Source organism: Brachyhypopomus gauderio, chromosome 11 (genome assembly GCF_052324685.1).
Source record: "Brachyhypopomus gauderio isolate BG-103 chromosome 11, BGAUD_0.2, whole genome shotgun sequence".
NCBI classification, from domain to species: domain Eukaryota; kingdom Metazoa; phylum Chordata; class Actinopteri; order Gymnotiformes; family Hypopomidae; genus Brachyhypopomus; species Brachyhypopomus gauderio.
This window is the reverse complement of record NC_135221.1, coordinates 14,456,588-14,481,587: the sequence shown is the minus strand read 5'-3', so window position 1 is coordinate 14,481,587 and position 25,000 is coordinate 14,456,588. Positions and strand designations below refer to the sequence as shown.

General features: G+C 44.2%; 1 protein-coding gene across 4 annotated transcripts in view; it reads left to right on the top strand.

Moving 5' to 3' along the window:
• The window catches only part of shank2b (SH3 and multiple ankyrin repeat domains 2b), a 93,070-nt gene that overhangs the window by 15,415 nt on the left and 52,655 nt on the right, over window positions 1–25,000 (top strand). For all 4 annotated transcript variants that reach the window (XM_077022201.1, XM_077022203.1, XM_077022204.1 and 1 more), the window contains 8 exons: window positions 3,420–3,623; window positions 5,555–5,626; window positions 7,149–7,257; window positions 8,786–8,937; window positions 9,243–9,410; window positions 9,917–10,033; window positions 12,302–12,379; window positions 15,792–15,858. In XM_077022201.1, coding sequence (XP_076878316.1) covers window positions 3,420–3,623; window positions 5,555–5,626; window positions 7,149–7,257; window positions 8,786–8,937; window positions 9,243–9,410; window positions 9,917–10,033; window positions 12,302–12,379; window positions 15,792–15,858 — 967 coding nt within the window. The remainder of the gene's footprint in view (window positions 1–3,419; window positions 3,624–5,554; window positions 5,627–7,148; window positions 7,258–8,785; window positions 8,938–9,242; window positions 9,411–9,916; window positions 10,034–12,301; window positions 12,380–15,791; window positions 15,859–25,000) is intronic.

Below are 25,000 nucleotides of genomic sequence, written 5' to 3'. Positions count from 1 at the left end.
AAAGGTTAACAATACTACGGGTCCAGAACCCTAATGAGCAAGCCAAGGGCGACAGTGGCGAGGAAAAACTCCCTAAGATAGTGGGGAATAGGAAGAAACCTCGGGAGAACCAAGACTCAAAAGGGAACCCATCCTCCATTGGGCGGCCCGTTAACACACAGATTACACAAAATACAGACAAATACACAAGTCACACACAAATCACACAATCAGACTAAGTAAAGGTAAAAATGAAAGTTCTGGGTTATGATATTGTCACTGTAAATGTCTGTTGATGAACGCCAGGCTTTCATTCCGTGTCGGAGCAGCGATGCTGGTATTGTAGGCTCCGACTGCAATGTTACTCTCCAGGTGAACCTCGGAGAAAAGATACGAGATGTAGTAAATATGTAACAGATTAATCAAAGGCCAAACTAAACAGATGAGTCTTTAATCGAGTTTTAAACATTGAGACTGTGTCTGAGTCCCGAATAGAGGCAGGAAGATTATTCCACAATTGTGGAGCTTTAAAAGAAAAGGCTCTTCCACCTGCTGTGATCTTTTTGATCCTAGGAACAGTTAATAACCCTGCGTCCTGCGAGCGAAGTGAACGCGTTGGGTTATATTGTTCAATAAGTTCACTAAGATAGTCTGGAGCTAAGCCATGCAGCGTTTTATATGTTAATAAAAGTATTTTATAGTCAATACGGAATCTAATTGGCAGCCAGTGTAATGACGATAGTACGGGACTAATGTGATCAAACTTTTTAGTTTTTGTTAAAACTCGTGCTGCTGCGTTCTGAACCAGCTGGAGTTTGTTTATCGATTTACCAGAACATCCAGCTAGGAGACTGTTGCAATAATCTAAACGAGAGGATATGAATGCATGGATTAGTTTTTCTGCATCACTAATATTTAATATGTTTCTAATTTTGGCAATGTTGCGCAAGTGAAAGAACGCTACCCTAGTTATATTATTAATATGTGTATCGAACGAGAGATCTGGGTTTATTGTGACGCCCAAGTTCTTTACCTCTGCGCTGGAGGTTATAGTAAAAGAATGTAGATTCAATGCTGCATTATGTATCTTGTCTCTCGCAGCCCTAGACCCAACTATTATCAATTCTGTTTTATCGGCATTTAGTGCTAGAAAGTTACATGCCATCCAATGTTTTATCTCTTCTACACATTTCTCAATCTTACTGTTTGCGCCTAAATCATCGGGTTTTGCCGATAAATATAGCTGAGTGTCGTCTGCGTAGGAATGGAAACTGATGTCATGCTTATGCATAATTTCGCCTAAGGGTAACATGTACAGTGTGAATAGAAGTGGTCCTAGGACTGTCCCTTGTGGGACACCATATTTAACCTGCACAGATTTAGAGGTTTTATTATTAACACTTACACATTGGAAGCGGTCAGTTAAATATGATCTAAACCAGGAGAGTGCGACTCCTTTAATACCTACTGTGTTTTCTAGTCTATCCAGCAAAATGTTGTGGTCTACAGTATCAAAAGCTGCACTAAGATCCAACAGTATAAGGAACGAGACGAGCCCATTATCGGCCGATATTAGTAGATCATTCACTACCCTGAGTAAGGCTGTTTCAGTGCTGTGGTTTGGTCTAAATCCTGATTGGAACTTTTCATGGATACTATTTGATTGGAGATAGTGGTTTAACTGATTGGAAACTGCTTTTTCTAAAATTTTAGAGATAAATGGGAGATTAGAAATGGGTCTATAGTTGGCTAAAATCTGCGGATCGAGATTCTGTTTTTTAATCAAGGGTCTAATTACGGCGCATTTTAATTGTTTGGGCATGTATGTGTGTATGGATGTGTATATGTGTGTGTGTGTGTGTGTGTGTATGTGTGTATGTGTGTATGGATGTGTGTATGTGTGTATGGATGTGTATGTGTGTGTGTATGTGTGTATGGATGTGTATATGTGTGTGTGTATGGATGTGTATGTGTGTGTGTATGTGTGTGTATGTGTGTATGGATGTGTATGGATGTGTATGTGTGTGTGTATGTGTGTATGTATGGATGTGTATATGTGTGTGTGTGTGTGTGTGTGTGTGTGTGTGTGTGTGTGTGTTTGTGTGTGTGTGTGTGTGTGTGTGTGTGTGTGTGTGTGTGTGTGTGTGTGTGTGGATGTGTATGTGTGTGTGTATGTGTATGTGTGTGTGGCTTATAATCACTTTTTTATGTTAAATGGTTGTGAAGCCACAAACCCAGAACCCAAACAACTTGCCAGTGAAATTGAGATCTTAGCAGATGTCACTGTTCTGAGATCAGTGTATGGAGGTATTTTCTACACTTACAGGGGAGGAATCCCAGGATGCTGAACCCCTCACGCAGGGTGTGTTAATATTAATATTAACTTTTGTTGTTAAGGTTTTAATGCAGTTGATGATGTTGAGCATTGCTGTAAATACTAAAAATTTTATGTTGCTCCTGAGAAGAAAATCAATGATGTAAGACAAAGTTGTACTTGAAATATGCTAACAGTTATTGCAACATGGAGAATTCTTCTATATCCTAGAGTAGCATCCTTCATCTGTGGTTGTGCACACAAACCCAGCACGTGACTCCCAAGTGCACATAGAATGATGCTTTATAGAACAAAGCCCGCTGTGTGTCATGCCTTCTACAGCTGAGGAGTGGGAGGGGCAGGCAGGGGGCATCACACGTCACACTTCTGCTCCATACATCACACGTCACTGTGACTGCTCCATATATCACACGTCACTGTGTCTGCTCCATACATCACACGTCACTGTGTCTGCTTTGTACATCACGCTTCACTGTGTCTGCTCTGTACATCACACGTCTGCTCCATACATCACACGTCACTGTGTCTGCTCCATACATCTCACGTCACTGTGTCTGCTCCATATATCACACGTCACTGTGTCTGCTCCATACATCACACGTCACTGTGTCTGCTCCATACATCACACGTCACTGTGTCTGCTCCATATATCACACGTCACTGTGTCTGCTCCATATATCACACGTCACTGTGTCTGCTCCATATATCACACGTCACTGTGTATGCTCTGTAGATCACACGTCACTGTGTATGCTCCATATATCACATGTCACTGTGTCTGCTCCGTACATCACACGTCACTGTGTTTGCTCCATACATCACACTTCACTGTGTCTGCTCTGTAGATCACACATCACTGTGTATGCCCCATATATCACACGTCACTGTGTCTGCTCCGTACATAACACGTCACTGTGTCTGCTCTGTACATCATACGTCATTGTGTCTGCTCCGTATATCACACGTCACTGTGTCTGCTCCATACATCACACGTCACTGTGTCTGCTCCATATATCACACATCCACACGTCACGTTTCACGCACACACACCTGCACACTCCCCACAGGCCCACACCTCTCTCTCTTTCCTCTGTGCCTCCGGCAGAAATCCATCCGGTTTAATCTGGACGCGACGGTGTGGGCGGCGAAGCAGCAGGTCCTGTGCACCCTCACACAGAGCCTGAGGGACGTGCTCAACTACGGCCTCTTCCGGCCCTCCGTGGACGGCAGGGAGAGCGGCTTTCTGGAGGAGGAGAAGCCCCTGCGGGAGCACACGCTACCCACCAACAAGGGCGTGGCCACACTGGAGGTAGGGCGTGGCCACACTGCAGCGCCGCCTTTGATCGGAAAAGTACATGAATATTTAACAGTAAGAAAATGACGAGCTAATGGAGCAATGGTTTCACTTGATAAGGTTACTTAAAATAGGTCCAGTATCCAGGCACTGCGTAAAGGACTCATGATAATCTCATGATGAGAAATATGTAGAGACTAGATGTCTCAGGTAAGATCATGATGAGAAATTTGTAGTTATGATCTGTAGTTTAAACTGGGATTTGCATATTGAGGTAATTAGATGTTAAAGTGGGCAGGGAAGTAAAGGAGAGTGTTGAGTTTGATGAAAGGAGACTAAAGATCTTGAGGCTAGTGTGAACTTCAGCAGGAGCTCCCAGTCCAGGACTGCAGCCAGCACTTTGAAGCTTTTCTGGGCTTTTCTGAGAACACGAGCCAGAGACGAAACCCTTCAGGATGTGGAGTGAGAGTTGCGGCCTGGACTAGACCCTGCACTTGTCAATAGCTCCAGAACCACGTCCCGGGCAGCGGGGAGATTCTCGGCTGGGCTGCTACCCCGTGTGGGGCCCTGAGCGGTCGGAGGAACTGGGACTGCTGCCCTGTCAGCGCTCAGACATCCACAGCGCTGCTTGTGAATAAGCTGGCAAAAGAAACAGACGAAAACCAAAAATAAACAAAGGGTGCTTTAAGAACAGGTGATGTCAGACTGGTGTAAGTGGCAGCCTGTGCAGGTTTCTCACTGGTTCTGTTCAATCCTCGGGACCTAATTCAGTTCAGCCAGTTAATCCAGCCACAGAGGAGCGCCTTTTTAATGCTACTCTTCTGTTTGTGCACTGTGTCTCTAAAAGCAGCAGTGGGTTCGATTATTAAATTCAGTCTGCTCTGTTGTTTGAGCACTTCCTCCATTTAGTTTGTCCTTTATGCCTGTTGGGGGTCATTAAAAAACATTTTTAAAAATCAAATCAGAGCTTTGACGTGGAGACATCACGTTGTGCGGCTGGCCGGTAGGTGTAACCACCAGAACAACCTGCTGTAAGGGGAGCACAGAGACAGGACTGCAGTCTGCTGTCTTTTCTGCAGGAGTTAGTGGAGTAACAGACAAGTGCAGTAACAGAGTGATGGTGTAACAGAACTGTAACTGTAATGTAATATAGTAATGAAGTAATGATAAAATTGAGTAATGGAGTAATAGTGATACAGTAATGGTGTAAGAGAATAATGCCATGGAGTGTAGTAACAGAGTTACTGAGCAATGTAGTAACATAGCAATGGAATAGCAGATTAAAAGGAGTAATGGTATACCAGAGTAATGGTGTAATGAAATACCAGAGTAATGGTGTAATGGTATACCAGAGTAACGGTGTAATGATAAAGCAGAATAATGACGTAATGATATATCAGAGTATCCATGTAATGGTATATCAGAGTAACGGTGTAATGGTATACCAGAGTAATGGTGTAATCATATACCAGAGTAATAGTGTAATGGTATATCAGAGTATCAGTGTAATGGTATACCAGAGTAATGGTGTAATGATATATCAGAGTATCAGTAAAATGGTATACCAGAGTAACGGTGTAATGATATACCAGAGTATTGGTGTAATGGTATACCAGAGTAACGGTGTAATGGTGTAATGGTATATCAGAGTATCAGTGTAACGGTGTAATGGTGTAATGGAGTAACGATGTAATGGTATATCAGAGTATCGGTGTAATGGAGTAACGATGAAACGGTGTAATGGTATGTCAGAGTATCGGTGTAATGGAGTAACGATGTAACGGTGTAATGGTATATCAGAGTATCGGTGTAATAGTGGAATGGTGTAACGATGTAATGGTATATCAGAGTATCAGTGTAATGGAGTAACGGTGTAACAGTGTAATGGTATATCAGAGTAATGGTGTAATGGATATCTCTGTACTTTATACTCTTTCGTTTTCCAGTTTCGCTACAAGAGCAGAGTGTACCAACATGCCAACGTCAATGAACAACAGATCGAGAAGCTCCACACGCAGGTCAGACTTTATTAAAGATCTTTTCTTCATTCAGGGCTGCTTCAGAGGGCACTGTCTCCCCAGTTTTAGTGCTGATGAGTTTTATTCATCAATCACAGAAAGCTGACTCTTGAATTTCATGTCCACTGATCAAATTCAAAATATTTTGAGCTGGAAAACACTTTGAGTACACACACTCAGATCAAAGAATGGAAAGTTGATTGAGATTAGCAGTGCTATCACAACACAGCAGTAAATGGGGCTTTGTGTCCATGTGACTTAGTCACCCATCATAAGTAGACTTGCATGAATCTCGCATATGTATGCAAATCAGTTTAATTGCATGCAGCCTTGGGTGCTATGGAGCGCCAGGCTTTGCAAAAAAAATCAAAAATCAAAAGGAAACAGCAGCTCTTCCTTAATGTTTAAGCAGGAACATCAAGTGTATACAACTAATGCTGGGTGCAGTAAATAATTTATTAAATAAAAAATGAATTAGTCATTAGATATTTGCATATGTTTTGATTCCCGGCATGTTTATATAACTTTAGGGGAAGGTCATCAGTGTGTTCTGAACATGTGCACTTAGAGGGGGATGCACACACATTCACTCCCTCCACCCTGAGGGCAGCGTGAGGGGCAGGTAGCACGTAGCACGTAGCACGTGTGTCTGCTCCAAGCTCCACCAGCACTTGCGTCAAGACGCTGCACTATGTCCACACTGAGCTGAGCTTGCAGTGAGGAGATGCAACGCATATTGTTGTGATTAAGAAGTGAATATATTTAGGATATATATATATATATATATATATATATATATATATATAGTTACTGTAGTGGGTTTGAAGGTGCTGAAAACTACAAAATAAAGCAGGAATTTCTGTTATTAAAGATCAGAGCTATTCTTTGGTACGGTGCCAGTCAGATACACTTCTGGACAACACACCTCACTGTGTGTGAGTGTGTGTGTGTGAGTGTGTGTGTGTGTGTGTGTGCGTGTTGAGTGTGAGTGTGTGTGTGTGTGTGTGTGTGTGTGTGTGCGTGTGTGAGTGTGTGTGTGTGTGTGTGAGAGAGAGAGAGAGTGTGTGTGGAGTGTGCACTGGTCTGTGTTAGTGGTCTGGTAGAGTCTTTCCTCCCTGTGTTCTTCTGCTTTCTCAATCTCAGCTGTCTTCTCTCCCTCTCTGTGTCTTTTCTTTTAAATTCTCTTTGTTTCTCTCTCTCTCTCTCTCTCTCTCTCTGTACTGGGAGCTGCTCTGCTATCTATTTTTAACCGTCCTGGTAATGCAGCATATGTGTTCCAGGGTTCTTGTGCTGTGAGAGATGAGAGGGGGAACAGGGAACAGGGCCTTACTTCACCTTTACCCCACCCTTACCCCACCTTTACCCCACCCTTACCCCACCTTTACCCTGCCTTTACACTGCCTTTACCCCATCCTTTACCCCAACCATACCCCATCATTTACCCCGTCCTTCTCTCTCTCTCTCTCTCTCTCTCTCTCTCTCTCTCTCTCTCTATCTCTCTATCTCTCTCTCTTTCTCTCAGGCCAACCTGAGGCGGTTCATGGATTATATCCAACATCACCAGCTGGATAAAGTTACCAAGCTGCTGGAGAGAGGCCTTGACCCAAACTACCACGACCCTGACAGTGGGGGTAGGGGCCCAAACACCCATGACCCGTGATAGAACCTCCTATTCCTGAGCATGCAGAGAGAACATCTCTGCATGGGACCTCGTCCAGTATGGAGATCTTCTGTGTGTTGTCCGATTATGTCCACCAGTTCTCCTGTGAGAGAAAACAATCAGCTCTTTTCTGAGAGTTCTTTTATCCTCAGAGTTCTCATCCTCTCATTTCACAGTTGGTATCTATGAGGTGAGGTTAGTCCATCTGAGAACCTGACCCTCTTCCACACAACAACCTCTTCATGCTTATCTGTTGTGTTTCCAGAAGCAGGTTGCGTTGGCCACTGAACAAAAAGAAGACGTTTTGGGGTTTTCAGACATGCAGCATCTGTGTTGGACTTCTGGTGTTCTGATATATAAACTTTATAGACTGAGGGAAACTGAGATGTTTAACTATTGTTCTTCTTCTTCTAGTTTAGTTTAGTTTTCAGTGCTTAAGGCACCTCTGAATTGAACAGTACCACATATCAACACAAGATGGATCCAGTTCAGTTCTGCCCAGCAGTACTGGATAAACCTTGTTTAGCTTTCACCCTGAAAGGCAGCTGCCTCTCAGACAGATCAGTAGTCAGTAGCCAGACTCTTGTGACATCATGTGAGGTGTTACGACCAATGTTGGTCGTTCGTGTCTGACACTCCGGGTCCAGATGTGTCTCACCTCCCACAACGTCTCTCTCTTCCTGTTTGATGCAGATTGGCTGTTATCTGTCCAAGACCCCCAGTTCTGCTCTTAAAAGATCTGAAAAGAAAGAGAGTCTTTCTCCATTCTGGTGTCTGGTGTGGTTTGGCGTCTTGCGTGTGTGTAGTCATGCAAGTAGTGTGTGTCTCGGTTTGTCTGGTATACTATACCCCGATCTCGAGTCCGCAATTGTCCCTTTTGGTTTTGGTAGCTGGTGTATGTATTGTGTATATATATATATATATATATATATATATATATATATATATATATATATATATATATATATATATATATATATATATATATATATATATATGGTGTGTATATGTATATATATGTATATATTTGTGTAAATAGTCTATGCCTGTTAATACGGCCCAAGCGGGATGAAAGGACTACATCGCTCTTTTTGTTTATCACATTCTCCTTGTTTTGTTATAGGAAGTTACGGTAGGTTTTTTTTATTTTATTTATTGCACAGGCAAAATCTATATTGAAACAACAGGAGGATTTGAAGTGAACTTCTTGGTTTTAGCTGTAGTCATTATCACACACTTTGACTTCTTGCTGTCCTTGTATGGTTAACACATACTGTTCTACAAGCAGGTGGCCAATAGAATTATTCTGTGTAAACCTATTTGTTTGCAAATTACAAGCATGGCTTTCACAGCTGTGCCGAATCGCATACACTCATCATCTCTGAGTGTTGTTCGCTCTATAATCATTTCAGGTAATGATCTGTGCTTTAATCTGCTGTTTATTAATGTAATGTTCCGATGATGTTTAGTAACCCTGCCCATGTGCTCTTGATTGGTAGAAACCCCACTCACCCTATCCGCCCATCTGGACAACGTGGTGGAGATCATAGAGGCCCTGAAGAACGGAGGTGCACACCTAGACTTCCGCTCCCGGGACGGCATGACTGCTCTGCACAAAGCCGCCAGGGCCCGTAACCAGATCGCACTGAAGGTTACACGGCCTGAAACTACTTGTGTCTGAGCTGAGCACAAGCAGGGTGTCTGCAAGAGGGGTGTGTGTGTGTGTGTGTGTGTGTGTGTGTGTGTGTGTGTGTGTGTGTGTGTGAGTGAGTGTGTGTATGTGTGTTTGTTTGATTTTTAATAGTTAAATGGTATTAAATGGCACTTGCTGAGAACAGTGAGAAGTTGTAAAGTTGAAATAAGTGATTTAAATCACCAGAGCTGTGTAATAGTGATACTAAGGTAACAGCAAAGGTTCTCACTAGGGCTATCTCACCTGGGCTGTCTCACCTGTAGACCATGCTGGAGCTCGGTGCGTCTCCAGACTACAAGGATCAGCAGGGTCTGACGCCGCTGTACCACACGGTGACTGTAGGGGGTGACCCCAGCTGCTGCGAAGTGCTTCTGCGTGCACACGCCACCATGACCTGCCACGACGAGAACGGCTGGCACGAGGTCCACCAGGTGGCGCTCTCACTCATCTCTCTGTGGCCTTTGTGCTTGGTGATTATTGCAGGGAAGAGGCGGCTGGGGGGAGGGAGACCTGGGCCTCTTTGGTTAGGCTACTGCCGCCTGCCCCCTAGACTCAGATATGCAGTTGGGAATGGATGGATGGATTTATTGTGGTCTCTAGGATAATTACCCAAGCACACGATGAAAGCTCAAGAGGTGAAACATTTGTGTGTAGTTGTCTTAGAGTCTACAAAAATATTTCCTTATATTCAGGTGCTGTCGGATTAATATTATTTTTTACAATTATTGTCTTCGGTGGATTCAACATGTTATTAGTCGCATTTCACAACAAGTAGTATAGTTTGTTTTCTTCTCTCTGCTGCATACTACCATCTAGTGGTGACAGATAGGGTTGCTCTGAAACATTAAAAAATGTCTTCATGGGGAAGAAAGATATATCTGTATGATAAAAGTTGTGTGTGTGTGTGTGTGTGTGTGTGTGTGTGTGCGCAATACAGGCCTGTCGATATGGTCACGTCCAACATTTGGAGCATCTCCTGTTTTATGGTGCAGATATGCATGTTCAGAACACCACTGGGAACACAGCCCTGCACATCTGTGCTCTCTACAAGGAGGTGAGCATTCTCCGCACAACATTACTGCTACTCAGAGGCTTCTAGACGGAGTCCTGGGTGGACACACTTAAACACACAGTGTCCTTTTGTCTCATCTTTTTGTCCCCCTCCTGCACAGGTCAAAACCCTCTTGCCGTCTCCTGCACAGGCGTCTATTTTCATCAGCCAAATTGTGCTCACTTGTTCCAATAACCCATAATGCGACTGTAGTGCTTGTTGTGGTTCCATAATGGTGCATCAGGACCAGGGCAATATTGTTCAGGGCAGAACCGCTTCATTAGTTCATTAGTCCTCTGGTGTGCCTTCAAGCTCGAGAGAAGTCCAGCTGTTTCAAACAGCTCTCTCCTGAGACGGTCCAGGGTTTGGGTCATTGGGTCATTGTCTCTTCATTAGTTCCAGCAGTGCTCTGTCCAAGAAACACCCTCCGTCAGTGGGGGGCTGTTAATATGTCTACAGCATTACACAACTAGTTTGTCCTGTTATTGTGGAAATGTCTGTAATGGTTTGAGAGGTTATCAGTCCATTTGTGTAGTTGAGCTATGTTGATCTGTTGTTCTGGTCTGTGTTAGGATCATTTGTGCAGTATCCTTGTTTGCTTGTTAAAACTCCGGAAACATTTGTGCCTTACCTGAGTTCATTTATCAGACGGCATCTATCTGAGTTTATTTATCAGTCAAACTCCATCTGAGTTTATTTATCAGACGGCATCCAGCTGAGTACATATATCAGACAGCATTTATCTGAGTTCATTTATCAGACAGCATTTACCTGCATTAATTTATCAGACAGCATCTATCCAAGTTCATTTATCCGACAGGATTAGCACGGCCCTCTCGGCTTGGCTCATTTCTAAAGGCGTGCCGGCTTGTAGCATTAGCGTTTAGCACTGGCAGCGTTTGTGAGGTGGTGGCAGCTCGTTAATGCTCACAGCTTAAACGCTGCCAGCAGGAGAGAGCCGCGGTCCCTTCTGCTACCACCCGACGGGAGGCTCGGGGTCACAGCACGGCTTCCCCGCTCAACTCCACTCACTTACACTAGTGCCATTCACTACTCCTCTTACTCACCACAACCGGTGTCTCCTAGTTAACCTCCCCTCTGGCCAATGGCGTGTTTCCTTTACGTAATGCTGAGTTTTGATTGGCTCCCCCAGTCGCTCTTTTGGCCCACTGGTGGCCTCCCCAGATGTGAGCGTCTGCGTTCCCAATTAATCAATCGCAGCTGCACCATGAACCCACCGCAGACCTGGGCTGGAATAATTGCAAATGGTGCTTTGTTTACGATGAAGGCATCACACTGCTCCGTCACCATGTCAACAAGGAAGGAGCAGGAGAGGTGCCAAATACACAGTGATGATATTTTCATGTGCAGGAGAGTGGAGCCAGATCTGCACACACAATTATTCTTCATATAAGAGCCTCCGACAGCAGTGAAACTAGTATTAGCAGGAAGGTGGGAGGAAAGTGTGATGGAGGTGTGTGTGTGTGTGTGTGTGTGTGTGTGTGTGTGTGTGTGTGTGTGTGTGTGTGTGTGTGTGTGTGTTGGTTTAGTAGTGCGCTTTCCGTGGGTGGGTTGCTGAATCTAGCTGGCTAGAGTGGGCTGAAGTGCTACAAAGCCATGTCTCTCTCTCTTCTCTCTCTCTCCCACTCTCTCTCTGACTTCACTCTCTCCATCTCCCTATTCTTTTTCTCTCACTCTCTCTCAATCTGACTTCTCTCTCTCTCCCTCTTTCCCGCTCTCTCTATCTCTCTCCCTCTCTCGCTCTCTCTCTCTAGTTCTTTCTCTCTCTCTCTCATTCTCTCTCTTTCTCTCTCTCATTCTCTCTCGTTCTCTCTCTCTCTCTCTCTCTCTCTCGTTCTCTCTCTCTCTGCTCACCAACACACATCGACTGCACAAACACATCCACACACACACCTATCACTGCAGAGTCCCCCTCTCTCCTCTGTGATTCTGATTTTGGGTGTTGACTTCACTAAAGCTTCACATTTGTGTTGGAGGCCAGAAATCCGAAGTCTGTCACTCTTGACTGCAGGGTGAGATCATTCATGTCCTCCGAGCACCTTGATATTTCTGATATTTCAGGTTTGCGCTTTTGACTGGTATGTTTAAGGAGATCTCCTGGCTGCTTTGTAGATTACAAACTATTCTGTCTCATATGCATCTGTCAGATTTTTGTCAGTGTTTGTTTTTAAATAGAATAGAACAGAATTCAGTGGGCGAGTACGTAGTTCCTTTCGAGCCAGGATAAATTATTTTCAATCTTTCTTGAAGGAAAACTGTGCCCGAGTTCTCCTCGAGCGCGGAGCAGACCGGGACGTAAAGAACCACCGTGGACAAACTCCCTTCCAGGTATGTTCAACATAACACACACACACACACACACACACACACACACACACACACACACACACACACACGCTCCTTTTGATGTTGTCGTCTTGTTCAAAGTTTACTCTTTGAGTTCTTTTCTCCTTTTTATTGACATATTAGCCCTTCTTTTGTTGATGTGAGAGTTTTTGAGTTTTGATTTGAGTGTTGGAATGTAATTTCGGTTCATTTGTTGGTAAACTTGGAGCTGTGAGTCAGCTGAGTCAGTCATTTTGAAGCAACCACCATAGCAGATGTTATGTAAGAAAAGTGCGATGGATAAGCTTGAGAATTAGTATGATGGAGACCTTGGTAAAGTGAGATTGTATGCAGCCACTGTTTCAGTCAAACTAAAACATTTTTTAAGACATTACATAAGTACATATCATAATCCCAATTCATTGTGTATTTTTTTTATTAGTCTTTCATCTGATCCTTAGCCCGTTTAAACCAGGCGAACCAGCTTAAAATAATCCCTCACCCTATTTCGCCGCCTCCGAGTTGTTGCTTAGTTGCTGGTATGAAGGTGTTAATCTTACTACACTCAGACAGTATACAGTAGGTATATCAGCTGGTATGAATGTGTTAACACACATGTCATAACTGTCATAGCTAAACAGGAGAATGTTGTGTTGGTCAGATTAGGTTCAGCTTCTCACTAATGGATTTTCCTCACCTTTTCTACCAAGGGTAGAAAGAGAGGGTTTTAAAACATGTACTGTCCATTTTTTCATGTACTTTGTTCTATGCTAATTTAATACAGAGCATCAAGCTTAAATCATTAAGCTTCAAAAACCTGCAGCATAAAGTTGAAACTGAATCACTGGTTCAAAAAATAATCTACTTTATGAATATTCCAAATGAGATTTCTTTTCAATATTTTTTGGAAACCCATGGATTCAGCAGTTTTTTGGGGAATTCTAACATTCCAGTCTTTTGAGACACACACCCCTGGTCTAGTCAAGGAGACACACACTCCTGGTCTAGTCAGAAAGACACACCCCTGGTCTAGTCAGAGAGACAAACACCCCTGGTCTAGTCACCGAGACACACACCCCTGGTCTAGTCACTGAGACACAGCCCGGTTGAGTAATGGCATATCTAAATTAAAGCGAGCTATGCGTTGGAAACTGAAGTGTGACTAGCTAGACATCATCATGGTGGACACCCACAGGCTGCTGATATGCTCGGCTTCAGATGGCTTTAGAAATACACAAGCTCTTCACTCTAATATCCATTATTTACTTATGCAGGGTAATCAATAACATTCAGATTCTATGAGCATAATATCAGAATGAGAGTATGTTGAATGAGAGTTCTGAAAAGAATCTGTACTCAGACTCGATTCACACTGTGGAAGATCAAAGCCCATCAAAAGAATGACTGGTCCTGAATCAGAAACTCAAACTTGCATCCATGAGTTGAATGTGCCAAACGGTGCTGTTATTGTTGGCTTCCTGCGGCGCTGATCACGGTCAGTTTTACACAGTTATGTTTAGAGTGTGATTCATTAGTTCTCTGATGGTTAAAGACTTTGTGAATTTGGAGCAGTGTTGTAGTCGCGAGATCCATTTTCTGTGGCACGTGAGACTGGGGCCCAGAACCCTCCTCTCACCCGTCCTGATCATGCTGCTTTCAAACACTAAGAGACACCGTGGTGTTTGATACGTCTCTGCATGCTTGCCATAAATATGAGTGAATTCATAGCGTCTTCATCTGGGTGCACTATGTCCCACTGTGTCCCACTATGTCCCACTGTGTCCCACTCCACCAAACCATGCCTCTCTTGAAGGAAATGTTCTGATCAAAACACCACAGTGAATGATAATTTAAAATGTTTAGCTAACCCCATGGTCCCTCAAATTGTTGTCTGAAGGTATTTTTACGTCTTGATATGGAAATTATTATTGGGTCAGATGTCAACAAGGACCTCAGAAACATGGTTTATGTTTAGAATGAACAGTTATGTAATGTATTAGATTGGATATTCTAGTGTTCAGCATGACCAGTGACTTGAGAAAAATGTGTCTTATTCAAGTCAGTGTACAAATCAGATCAAAATACATGAATTATCCTCACCTTTAATAACTACTTGGGTCTTGGGAAATCAAATGGTCAAAAATATACTTTATGTTTTATATTCTAACACATTCATTTTATGATCTAGTTTACTTGTAATTCATTTATGTTATATAAAGATTTTATAATTATACCAACAAACTGAATGAAGCAACCTTCCCCTGTTCGGTCCCATTCCGAGGATATGGAGCCAGGCCAGGTTTTTGTGCTGGCCATCTTCTCCTCAATCTGCACCAGGTAGTCACAGGAGTGCGGAATTCTCCATCACCCAGGCAACGTGTGTGGGGAATATGTGAACTGGATTAGGGAGCACATATCTTCAGTTAAAGTTCTCTGCTATAATCCCATGTTGTTTTCTCTGAATCTCTGGATTCCTCAACAACATCCATTTATTAAACTGTAAAAAAATAAAATACATATTATGACATTATTTAAATATATATTTCTTTGACTGAGGTGCCAGACATATTGGCTTGGATCATTAAAGCCACGTCCTGTAGCTGCTCTTAGCTTATCAGAAGTGAACAGCTTTGTTCCTTTTACTTCACTAGATTAGATTAGATCAGATCAGATCAGATTAAAGTAGATTAGAAGTGTCAGCAGTGGCTTGATTGCTGCTCGTTTGTGGTAGTCGCTATGCTCCAGGTCAGGAGCCAAAGCCCAAATCTCCACCATGCTTTCTCCTAGCAGAACGGATTGCATGCCATGACCCCTGTCTCTCCAATGTCCACACCAGGAAATGACATAAAAATGAACAACTAATTTACTTTTTATGCTCCTGCTTATGGTCCTCTAGTCAGTGTGAATGACATATATTTCTAGGACTGGGATAAAGTGCTTAAGAACGGCCAGAATAGTCCAAACTAAAAGCAGAAGTGCTGGTTAAATGAAAGTACTTGATATTGAGGGTGTGAGTGAGAGTGAGAGTGTGAGAGTGTGAGACACACACACAGAGGCTCTCTGAAGCAGGTCTAACATGCTTATTTCTTGTGCACCACGCAGATCCTCCTGTTTTTGATGTTTCAGCACCATATATAAGTCCAGGTGCTGTTATGTGAGAGTGTGTGTGTGTGTGCGTGTGTGTGTGCGTGTGTGTGTGTGTGTGTGTGTGTGTGTGTGTGTGTGCGTGTGTGTGTGTGTGTGCGTGTGTGTGTGCGTGTGCGTGTGCGTGTGCATGCGTGTGTGTGTCTCACATGATCTCCAAAAGCACTGGTTAGATGTTATACAGGTTTTAATTGAAGTTTGAAAAGTGTGTTCCCTCTCTCATGTACTCAAACCCATGGATCTTCTTTCTCTTCCCTGATCTTCTCCAAAGGTGGCCATAATCGCAGGGAACTTTGAGCTGGCAGAGTTCATAAAGAACCACAGAGCCTCTGATATTGGTAAGCCGATGTTAATGAACTCTCGTTAATGAACTCTCGTTAATGAACTCTCGTTAATGGACCCGTCACTGCACACTCATCCTCCCACAGTCTGCAAACACAGAAGAGTGTCCATCTTGTCCATGTGAGTGTACTTTACTGTTTGAGCAGTGATGTGAGTTTCTCTTAGTTACTGTGGGCTGCTTATTGTATTAATATATACTGTACACTGGAATGTAAAATTTGACATGGCTTTAATTATGATGGTGTTGTGATTTAGCCTGTCTTGTCTTCTCTTGGTCCTTGGTGCTACACTGCATTGTAGATATCAAAAATCTGATCATGAATTATGATTGTTGGAGTAATGGCATATTTTGCCAATGATATCTATGGAAATCTGAGTATGACCCTTGGATCCAGACATCATAATCGTTTAAAATAATAGTTCTGGTGTGTGTGTGTGTGTGTGTGTGTGTGTGTGTGTGTGTGTGTGTGTGTGTGTGTGTGTGTGTGTGTGTGTGTGTGTGTGTGCGCGCACGCGCGAGTGTGTGTGTGTGTGTGTGTGTGTGTGTGTGTGTGTGTGCACGTGTTTGAATATTGCAAATAAAAAGCATGGCTATGCATAATTAATAGAATGTTGAGCTTTTATCGAGCTGATGAATAATTACCCTTGGCTGATACTTTCACACCCCTGAACCATCACACACGTAGCAGATGTCAATGTTCATTTATCAAGAGGAAAATGCCACAGCATATTTCTGCTGCAGTCTGGGAGGCTTGCGGTGGAAGCCCAGACTGAAGCTCTCGTTTCATCTAACAGGATGCATCTGCTCGCATTAAATTAAGAGGAAAGACAACAAATTGAATTAGCCATCATTAGAAACTCTCAGAAATCATTTGAAAGATTTCTGAACTGGATAAACAGCTTTATGAAAATCTTCTCACACAAGTGCATGTGCAGTGTGTGAGTGGTCTCACCAGCTTCTCGCCTAGTCTCCATGGCAGGGACCCATTCATTGGCACCCCAGACTGTGTATTAGGGTGTGGACCCAGAGCCCTGTATATCTGCTTTCTGATGGCCTCTATTGTACAATGGCAGAAACCAATCAAACTGGCTCGATTTCTATTTTAGTGGATAAAAGAGATAGTCATGTGTGAATGCTGTGTCATAGATGCACAAGGCTTTCTCCAACATAGTCGTTAATGTAGGTAACCTGAGGTCGATTGTATGATGGGCATGTTCTAAACATTTAGCTCTGTGAGCAGACTCCTGCATTTTTGACCTAAAGGGCTCTGGATAAAATACATAGGAGTGTGACGAATGTTTATAGGGGCATGGCTAATTCATAGGGGGTGTGGTTAATACATAGGGGTGTGTGGTTAATACATAGGGGGTGGAGTTAATACAATGCTCGAACCCCCATCTAGAGAGTACAGCACTCAGAGGAACTGACCTACATAAGGTACAAGATACAGATTGTTCAGGAAGAAGTCGCACACACACCCACACAAGCACACCCACACACACACATGCATGTACACACACACACACAAACACACAAGCACACCCACACACACACATGCATGCACACACACACACACACCCACACAAGCACACCCACACACACATACATGCATGCACACACACACGCACACACAATAAGTACAGTATACCTACTATTTAATAACTCTTATTTAGGGCAAAATCACTGCTGCGGTTCTATACTGCAGTAAATTTGGGATCAGAATATATTAGAAAAGTGTCACATATCCTCTCAGCTGTCCTGGATTTACTATGTCACTTTTACAACATATAAAACATAATCTGTAGCCTAATTAGGAAGAAAGGAAGAAATATGTTTATTTCATATAATGAAAATAACTAAGGAAAGTTTGAAGATCTCCTATGATCTTGAACTTGAAATTATTTTGATATAGCTTGTGTGAAGCATTTTTGTGAAACGGTCTGGTGCTATTTTTACGTTATACTTTTTGATCTCAGTTAAATGACTGACTCACCCTCAGTTTCTCGGGTTGATTGTCTGGGATTTGTCATATTATCTTTTACCATTTAGCATTTATGTTTCTGTTCATCTGAGTACGCCCTGTGGACACAGCAAAGCTGCACTTAGCTTGCAATGCCTTGTGATTTATAAATAGCATCGCTGAACGCGTTGTTTTCAGTCTTTTGTCCTGCGTGAGGCTCTTTGTTTCGATGAGGTCGGTCTAGAGCCAGGTCTGGTGCTCTCCATCGTGAAGGTTTGCTGGCTTGGGACATTGTCTGCTGAAGACCTGGCGTTATTCTGCCTGTTTCCTTCCTTCCAGCTGTCAGCTCTCGCCGTCACTTTGCGCTCGTGCCACTGACACCAGACGCAGCGCTAACGTCAGGAGAAACAGCCGCGAGGGTGTCAGCTCTGTAGCACAAGTGTTTCAAACTTTTTTTTTTCTTCCTGGCAGAGATTTTATTTTTACAGAAAAAGCTGTTTTAGGGTCCGTTCAGTGTTTTGTATACTAATTGTTAATGTTTGTAGCATATTGCTGCATTGAGTGCTGTATAAAATATGGGATTATTTGTTAGGTTCATAGACATGGAGCCATCAAGGTGAACGAGGAGGCGGGTTGTGAAATCACTCAGGACCAATGCTTAGATTAGCTTTGGCATGGTGGTCTGGGATGGTTTCTAATAATCTCACCCTGGCTGTGTTTAAGGGCATTCTTGGTTTTGTAAACATCTCAACATACACTGGGGATATTTTGAAGTTTCCTAGGCTGTCTTATAAATGAGAGTCCCATTTAATGCCGCACTTTGGTTGCCATAGTTCCCAGATCCGTGCGCTAATTGGTTTAAGGAATGTGCAATATAACTGGGGCGCACGTGTGACACCTCGTAAGCTATGGCGATATTTTAGGCTTGCTCGTTACCAGCTGACATTGTTTACGGGCTGTAGACCAACATCAGTCATCAGTAAATGGTTTATGTCCAGGTATTCAGAGCATCACACAAATAAGATAAGTCAAAACACACACACACACACACACACACACACACACACACACACACACACACACACACACACACACACACACACTATCCCCCACGGGCTCATATTAGTCTTCTGTAATGAAACGTTTCACAGCACTATCAGATTACAAGAAAAAAAAACCCAGCCATCTCATTATGACTTTCAGCATTAATGAACACAAAATGACCTTGAAAGGGGTTTTAACTGGATTAAACTAACCATGCAAAGGTCAAGCCTTCTTCCCGGTTCACACTGAGCCATGCAGATGAATCCTTTTATTTCACTGTTTCCGGTGTGTTTAATGACTGTAGACTTGGGGTGAGTGCAGGTGTCTCTTGTATGGCTACCTGTGCTGTCAAGATGAAGCGTGTTTAATTGGTTCAAATAGTTTATTCCCCTGAGTTTGGTTTCGAAATCGCTGACACATGGAGGTTTTCTCTGCAGAGACTGATGGATGGATCAAGGTTCCAGGTTCACATAGTAATGATCCTCCCCAGGATTTTGTTCCAGCCACCTAGCTTTGCTAATTAGCTGAAAGTAGCAGGATGAGTGAATGAGTGAAGTCTACTGCACATACAAGAGCATGGCAGCACCTTAACTTCTCACAGCTGCAGATCCGAACTTATGCAACTCTGTTTATGAAGGAAGATTAATCAGAAAATCAAAACATGGCTGGGGTGTGGGTGCTTCTCTGCTCCTGCCTGCTTATGGCATACATGGAGGGGGAGGGAGGGAGGGAGGGAGAGAGAGAGAGAGAGAGAGAAAGGCAGAGGGAAGGAGAGAGGGAGAAATACATTGAGAGAGGGTGTGAGAGAGAGGCAGAGGGAGAGAGTGAATAAGAAAAGCTGAGGTAGAGTGAGAGAGAGAGAGGGAAAGAGAAAGAGAAAAAAGATGAGTGTCCACAGGGAGTCCCTCCACTCTGTGTCTTGTTGGGTTATTTTAAAAGTGTGGCTTTTTTTATTTTGAGCTGTGGTCATGTTGTCGCCGCTCTCACAAAGCCCAGCCGGAGCTCTTTGGAGAAACTGCGCAGCATGGCCGCATTCATTAGGACTGCTCTTCACATATGGCAAACGAGTGTGGAGCGGGCTGGACCGGACTGGACCACAACGACATGCCATTGAACTGTTGTGCATTTCTTAAAGAAAATAACAACAAACTGAAATATCACCTTCCCTAACAGAAAAAAGTTTCAACTGGTAAATTAAAGTCTTGCAATATGTGTGGCGGGCATTAACGTGACATTTCAGGATGTTCTCAGGAGTTTGTAACGTGACATTTCAGGAGGTTCTCAGGAGTTTGCCTTCTCTGTGAGGGGTTTGTAACGTGATATTTCAGGAGGTTCTCAGGAGTTTGCATTTTCTGTGAGGGGTTTGTAACGTGACATTGCAGGAGGTTCTCAGTTTGCCTTCTCTGTGAGGGGTTTGTAACATGACATTTCAGGAGGTTCTCAGGAGTTTGCATTTTCTGTGAGGGGTTTGTAACGTGACATTTCAGGAGGTTCTCAGGAGTTTGCCTTCTCTGTGAGGGGTTTGTAACATGACATTTCAGGATCTTCTCAGGAATTAGCTTTCTCTGTGAGGGGTTTGTAACGTGATGTTTCAATAGGTTCTCAGGAATTTGCCTTCTCTGTGAGGGGTTTGCAACGTGACATTTCAGTAGGTTCTCAGGAGTTTGCCTTCTCTGTAAGGGGTTTGTAACGTGACATTTCAGGAGGTTCTCAGGAGTTTGCCTTCTCTGTGAGGGGTTTGTAACGTGACATTTCAGTAGGTTATCAGGAATTTGCCTTCTCTGTGAGGGGTTTGTAACGTGACATTTCAGTAGGTTCTCAGGAGGTTGCCTTCTCTGTGAGGGGTTTGTAACGTGACATTTCAGTAGGTTCTCAGGAGACTCTGTGAGGGGTTTTTCTGTAGCTTGGCATAGACTATAGACAAGGGCCCTGAACTGCCCACGCTGCTCTCACGTAGCGGTTCTGTGCGTTTCTGCATGTTTGTAATGTTGTAATGATGTGTGGGGACATGTTTTGTGCACGTGCTGCAGCTGGGAGCTGTGATGTGCCATATCTTTAGGGTGCAGGTACACCTTCGACTCCTCCCCCCTGTTTGTAACTCTAGTGACAGCACCGGCTGACGTGTACTACCCACCGCACAGACGTAAGCTGCCCACATGACATCACAGCCTGACATCGATTTCAACACAGAAGATGTTTTTTCTCCTCAAGCATTTCCCCTCCTCTCTTGCAAAGAGACATAGTGTGTGTGTGTGTGTGTGAGAGAGAGAGAGAGAGAGAGAGAGAGAGAGAGAGAGAGAGAGAGAGAGAGAGAGAGAATTTAATTGAATAGGGAGGGAGGGAGAGGAAGAGAGAGGGATAGAGCGAGAGATGGAAAGAGGGACAGAGAGGGAGAGAGAAAGGGAGAGAGCGAGCGATGGAAAGAGGGAGAGGGAGAGAGAAAGGGAGAGAGAGAGGGAGACAGGGAGACTGTGAATTGCAGCCCACATACATGGAGAATTCACAACCAGGCAACTTGCACTGACTAATTTAGACATCCATCTATGGGTTGCCTAGCAACCCTTGGGGGGTTTGTTTCCTGTACAGCTGTTTGAGTGAGGAGAGAGGGTTAAAATCCCTCCAAGACCTTTTCATTCCTGCAGGGTTTCATTTGCATTGTTCCTTTGGTGATTTCATCACAACACAATGACTTTTAATGTTTTTGTGCGAACCAGTGACAAGACAAACTTCACTGTCTGGGTGTATTTTTGTTACAGCTTGGAATCAGTGTAGTGGCTGGTATTTATGTTGTAGAAGAAGACTGCCATTGTGGGGCATTGGTTTAGCTGATCCAGTACTAAGAAATGATCAATAGTGTGTCTACAGGAATTAATGCAGGACAAAGGACGAAGCTTAAGGATAAAGTAACTCCAGACGTCACTTCTGAGAGATTGAGAGAGAGTGTGAAAAAAGTGAGATTGAGAAAGAGAGAGAGATGAAAATCGCGAGAGAAGGAAGGAGAGAGAAGGGGAGATAGAGGAAAGAGAAGAAAATGAGAGAAAGATGGAGGAGAGGGTAAAGCAATGTAGAAACTGATGGAGAGAGGACAGGAGGGAGGGAGGGGGGGGTGTGCTGGGAGTTACTGTGTGATGCTTGTGTACTGAGCTCCTTCCTCTCCGCGAGTTCTGGGGAAGGAACGATGTGGGGAGAGCTACATGCACACGCCTGCTCCCTGCCTCCTCCGCCCTCCGTCCCGCTCTCCGTCTGCGGGAACCTCCTGCCTGGAGCTCCTGCCACACCTCGCGCTGCTCCTCTCCACCGCCTCCCTCTCACAGGAGGCTGCCGGCTGTCGTAGGACCGCTGCGGAGGAGAGATGAAGTCCATCCTCAGCGCCCTTAAGAAGGAAGGTGAGCGCCAACTTCGCGGCCGCCGTGCCACTCCCCCCAACACCGCCTCACCTTTCTCCTCGTGGCCCCGCGCTGCCTGGGGGGTCTTTCTCCGCCTGCTCTCTGGACTCCAGGCTAGTTGAGATGTTCCAGCTGAGATGTTGAGATGTTCCAGCTGCTCCGTCGGAGGGAGGCTCTTTTCTTTTTTAACTTTTTTTATGTTTACTTTGTCCAGTGATTGTGGAATTTGGTTTGATCCTGGAGAGGCTGAACTAGGCAGCAGAGATCAGATGAGCAGTGTCCGTTACAGAGTGACCTTGGGGTCTTCCTTTGAGATAAGTGTGCAGAACGATCTCCATCAAGAGCCATATTCTCAATATGCTTTTATGACGTTCTCTATGTGATTTAGTGGATAATTAACTTTATTGTTTTTATGGATTATGTGAACTTAAAACTTAAAACTAAAAAGCTTGAGTATATGCATGGGAGTGTGTATTTGTGGGTGTGTGTGTAGGTTTCCAATATTATATCAGTTTCTTATCACCAATAACTGTTTTCACCTTGCTGCTGTGTGTGTACAGTGGTGTGTGTGTATGATGTGCGTGTCGATTTGAGGCTGTGTGGAAGAGAAGATCCTTATTTCCACAGTGGGGCTCTGAAGCACATCACAACCAGCCCAGCGGCAACAGTGACTTTAGCTTAGTGCTGGTGTACCTTTCGGTTGTCGGTGTTTGAACTGGTCTGCTGAGGGTAAAGACCCAGTTACACCAAGACACCTGCTGGGGGAGGCATGGGTGAATTTGCTGGGTTTGGGTTAAAAACTCCCCCCACATATCTGATGTCACTGCTCGCAGCCTGAGTGTTCTGAAAACGAGATTATGCCTCCCGTGGTTCTAGCCCGTCATTAGGAACGTCGTTATGACGACGCCCACCAAGAGGCCCTTACATCAGCCTGTCAATGACTGCCCAGGCCACTCACGCAGCACGCGCGTGTGATGTCATTGTTCCTCTCCGGTGATACGGAGTTGGTCCCTGCTGGTATTTTTAGCCTCGTGCCTCTGTGGGAGAGAGAAGGATGTGTGGTGGGCTTAAAATGGCCCGGTGTTTTGCTGGAAGAGTGTGTGCCCCTGGTCTGTAGTAACACAGACATAAACACAGGCACTAATCATGGCTGAGCGCCGTGGAGCTATGGGTCGGCCCTGGACTGAGCCGGTCCAGTAGGACTTTAGACTACAAGAGTTGGGTGGCTGTTCGTGACCTGAAGTTTGTTCAGACTTTGTGTAAGTGTGCTGGACTCTTGTGAGAGGGCATATGTTTCGGTGGACTTTAAAAGGAGGGGCAGTGTGCTGGAATTCTGTAGGAGACTGTCCATCTTAGTGTAAGAGAGCATGCAGTATACTGGAATTACATAAGAAAGTGTGTGAAGTTCTGAACTTCTGAAAGGAAAGAGGTGATTTCACCTTTGCCTATCAGCCCTTAAACTTCTGGAACAGTCCGGAATAGTCTGGAATAGTCTGGAATAGTGTCTGCCCATGCATTCATATTCTTTGGCCTTTTTTTGACAAATTGTTCAAAACCCACTTCTCTGACTTCTCTGAATCAGATGATTATAGGTCATTGGTTTGCTTTGGGTGTTTTCTGTTTTCAGTATAATTTATTAAATTGATTTGAGCTGCTGTACCAGTTTGTCAAAACACCATCACCAACACCAACACCACTGCGGGCTTTCCTGGAGGCTGGGAGGTCCTGGCAGAACCGGGCAGCACCAGCACGATGGCCTGCAGCTGTTAGTCCCTCCAGCACCTGAAGGAAGGAGGAGCCACACGTCTTCCTTCACACCTGTCAGAGCCCACATTAGCGGCAGGCTGAGACTGCCTCATGCACAATCTCTGTCGCATTTTCTTGTATACTTTGCGAGTTATGTTTGTGTTGGTTCATTGCTCTTGCGTTGGTGTTGAATAATCCATGTAGCCTAAGAACTTGCCTGGAGTCAGAATGAGATTCAAAGATCACAATTTGTACCTAATGAACAGAAACAAGACTGGATCATGGAGTAACATGGTGAGACACTCACAGATGGCATCACACACCCTAAGGCATCTGTATCACTGACGGCTCTGTAATTGACAGGTCTCCTGACCAATCAGAATCCCAGCCAAGAAAGCTGACAGAAATCAACATGCACTCTGTACACCACTCCAGGCTGGCCCAGCGACGTGTGCTCTAATTCAACATGCCCTGTAAACGTCATATAACCCCTTGTCCTCTGTCTTTGCCTCTCCCTTTCTTACCCTCTCTCTCCCTTTCTCATCCTTTCTCTCCTTCTCTCTCTCGCTTCCTCTCTTTTTCTCCATCCCTTTCTTTCACTTTCTTTGTTCATTGTTCTCATTGATGTATCTCCTATTCATGCAATTTTGCTAACGCTAATAAGGGTCTAATACTATTAATAATAGGTGTGTAGGTATGATTAACAATAACAAATCTCCCTCCCTGTCTTCCCCCTTCTCCCTCTCTCTCTTTTTCTCTCCCCCTCTCTCCTTCTGTCTCACCCTCCTTCTCCTTCACTCTTTCCCCCTCTTCCTGTCCTCTTTCCCTTTCTTGTCCTCTCTTTTTCCCCTCCCTCACTTCTCTCTCTTCCCTTCTGCCCTTCTGTCACCCTCCCTCCCTGGCACTCTCTCCTCTTTCCCTCCCTCTCTCTCTCCTCCTCTCTCCTTCCCTCTCTCTCCTTCCTCTGTCATTGTCCTCCCCTCTCCCTCCTCCCCTCTCCC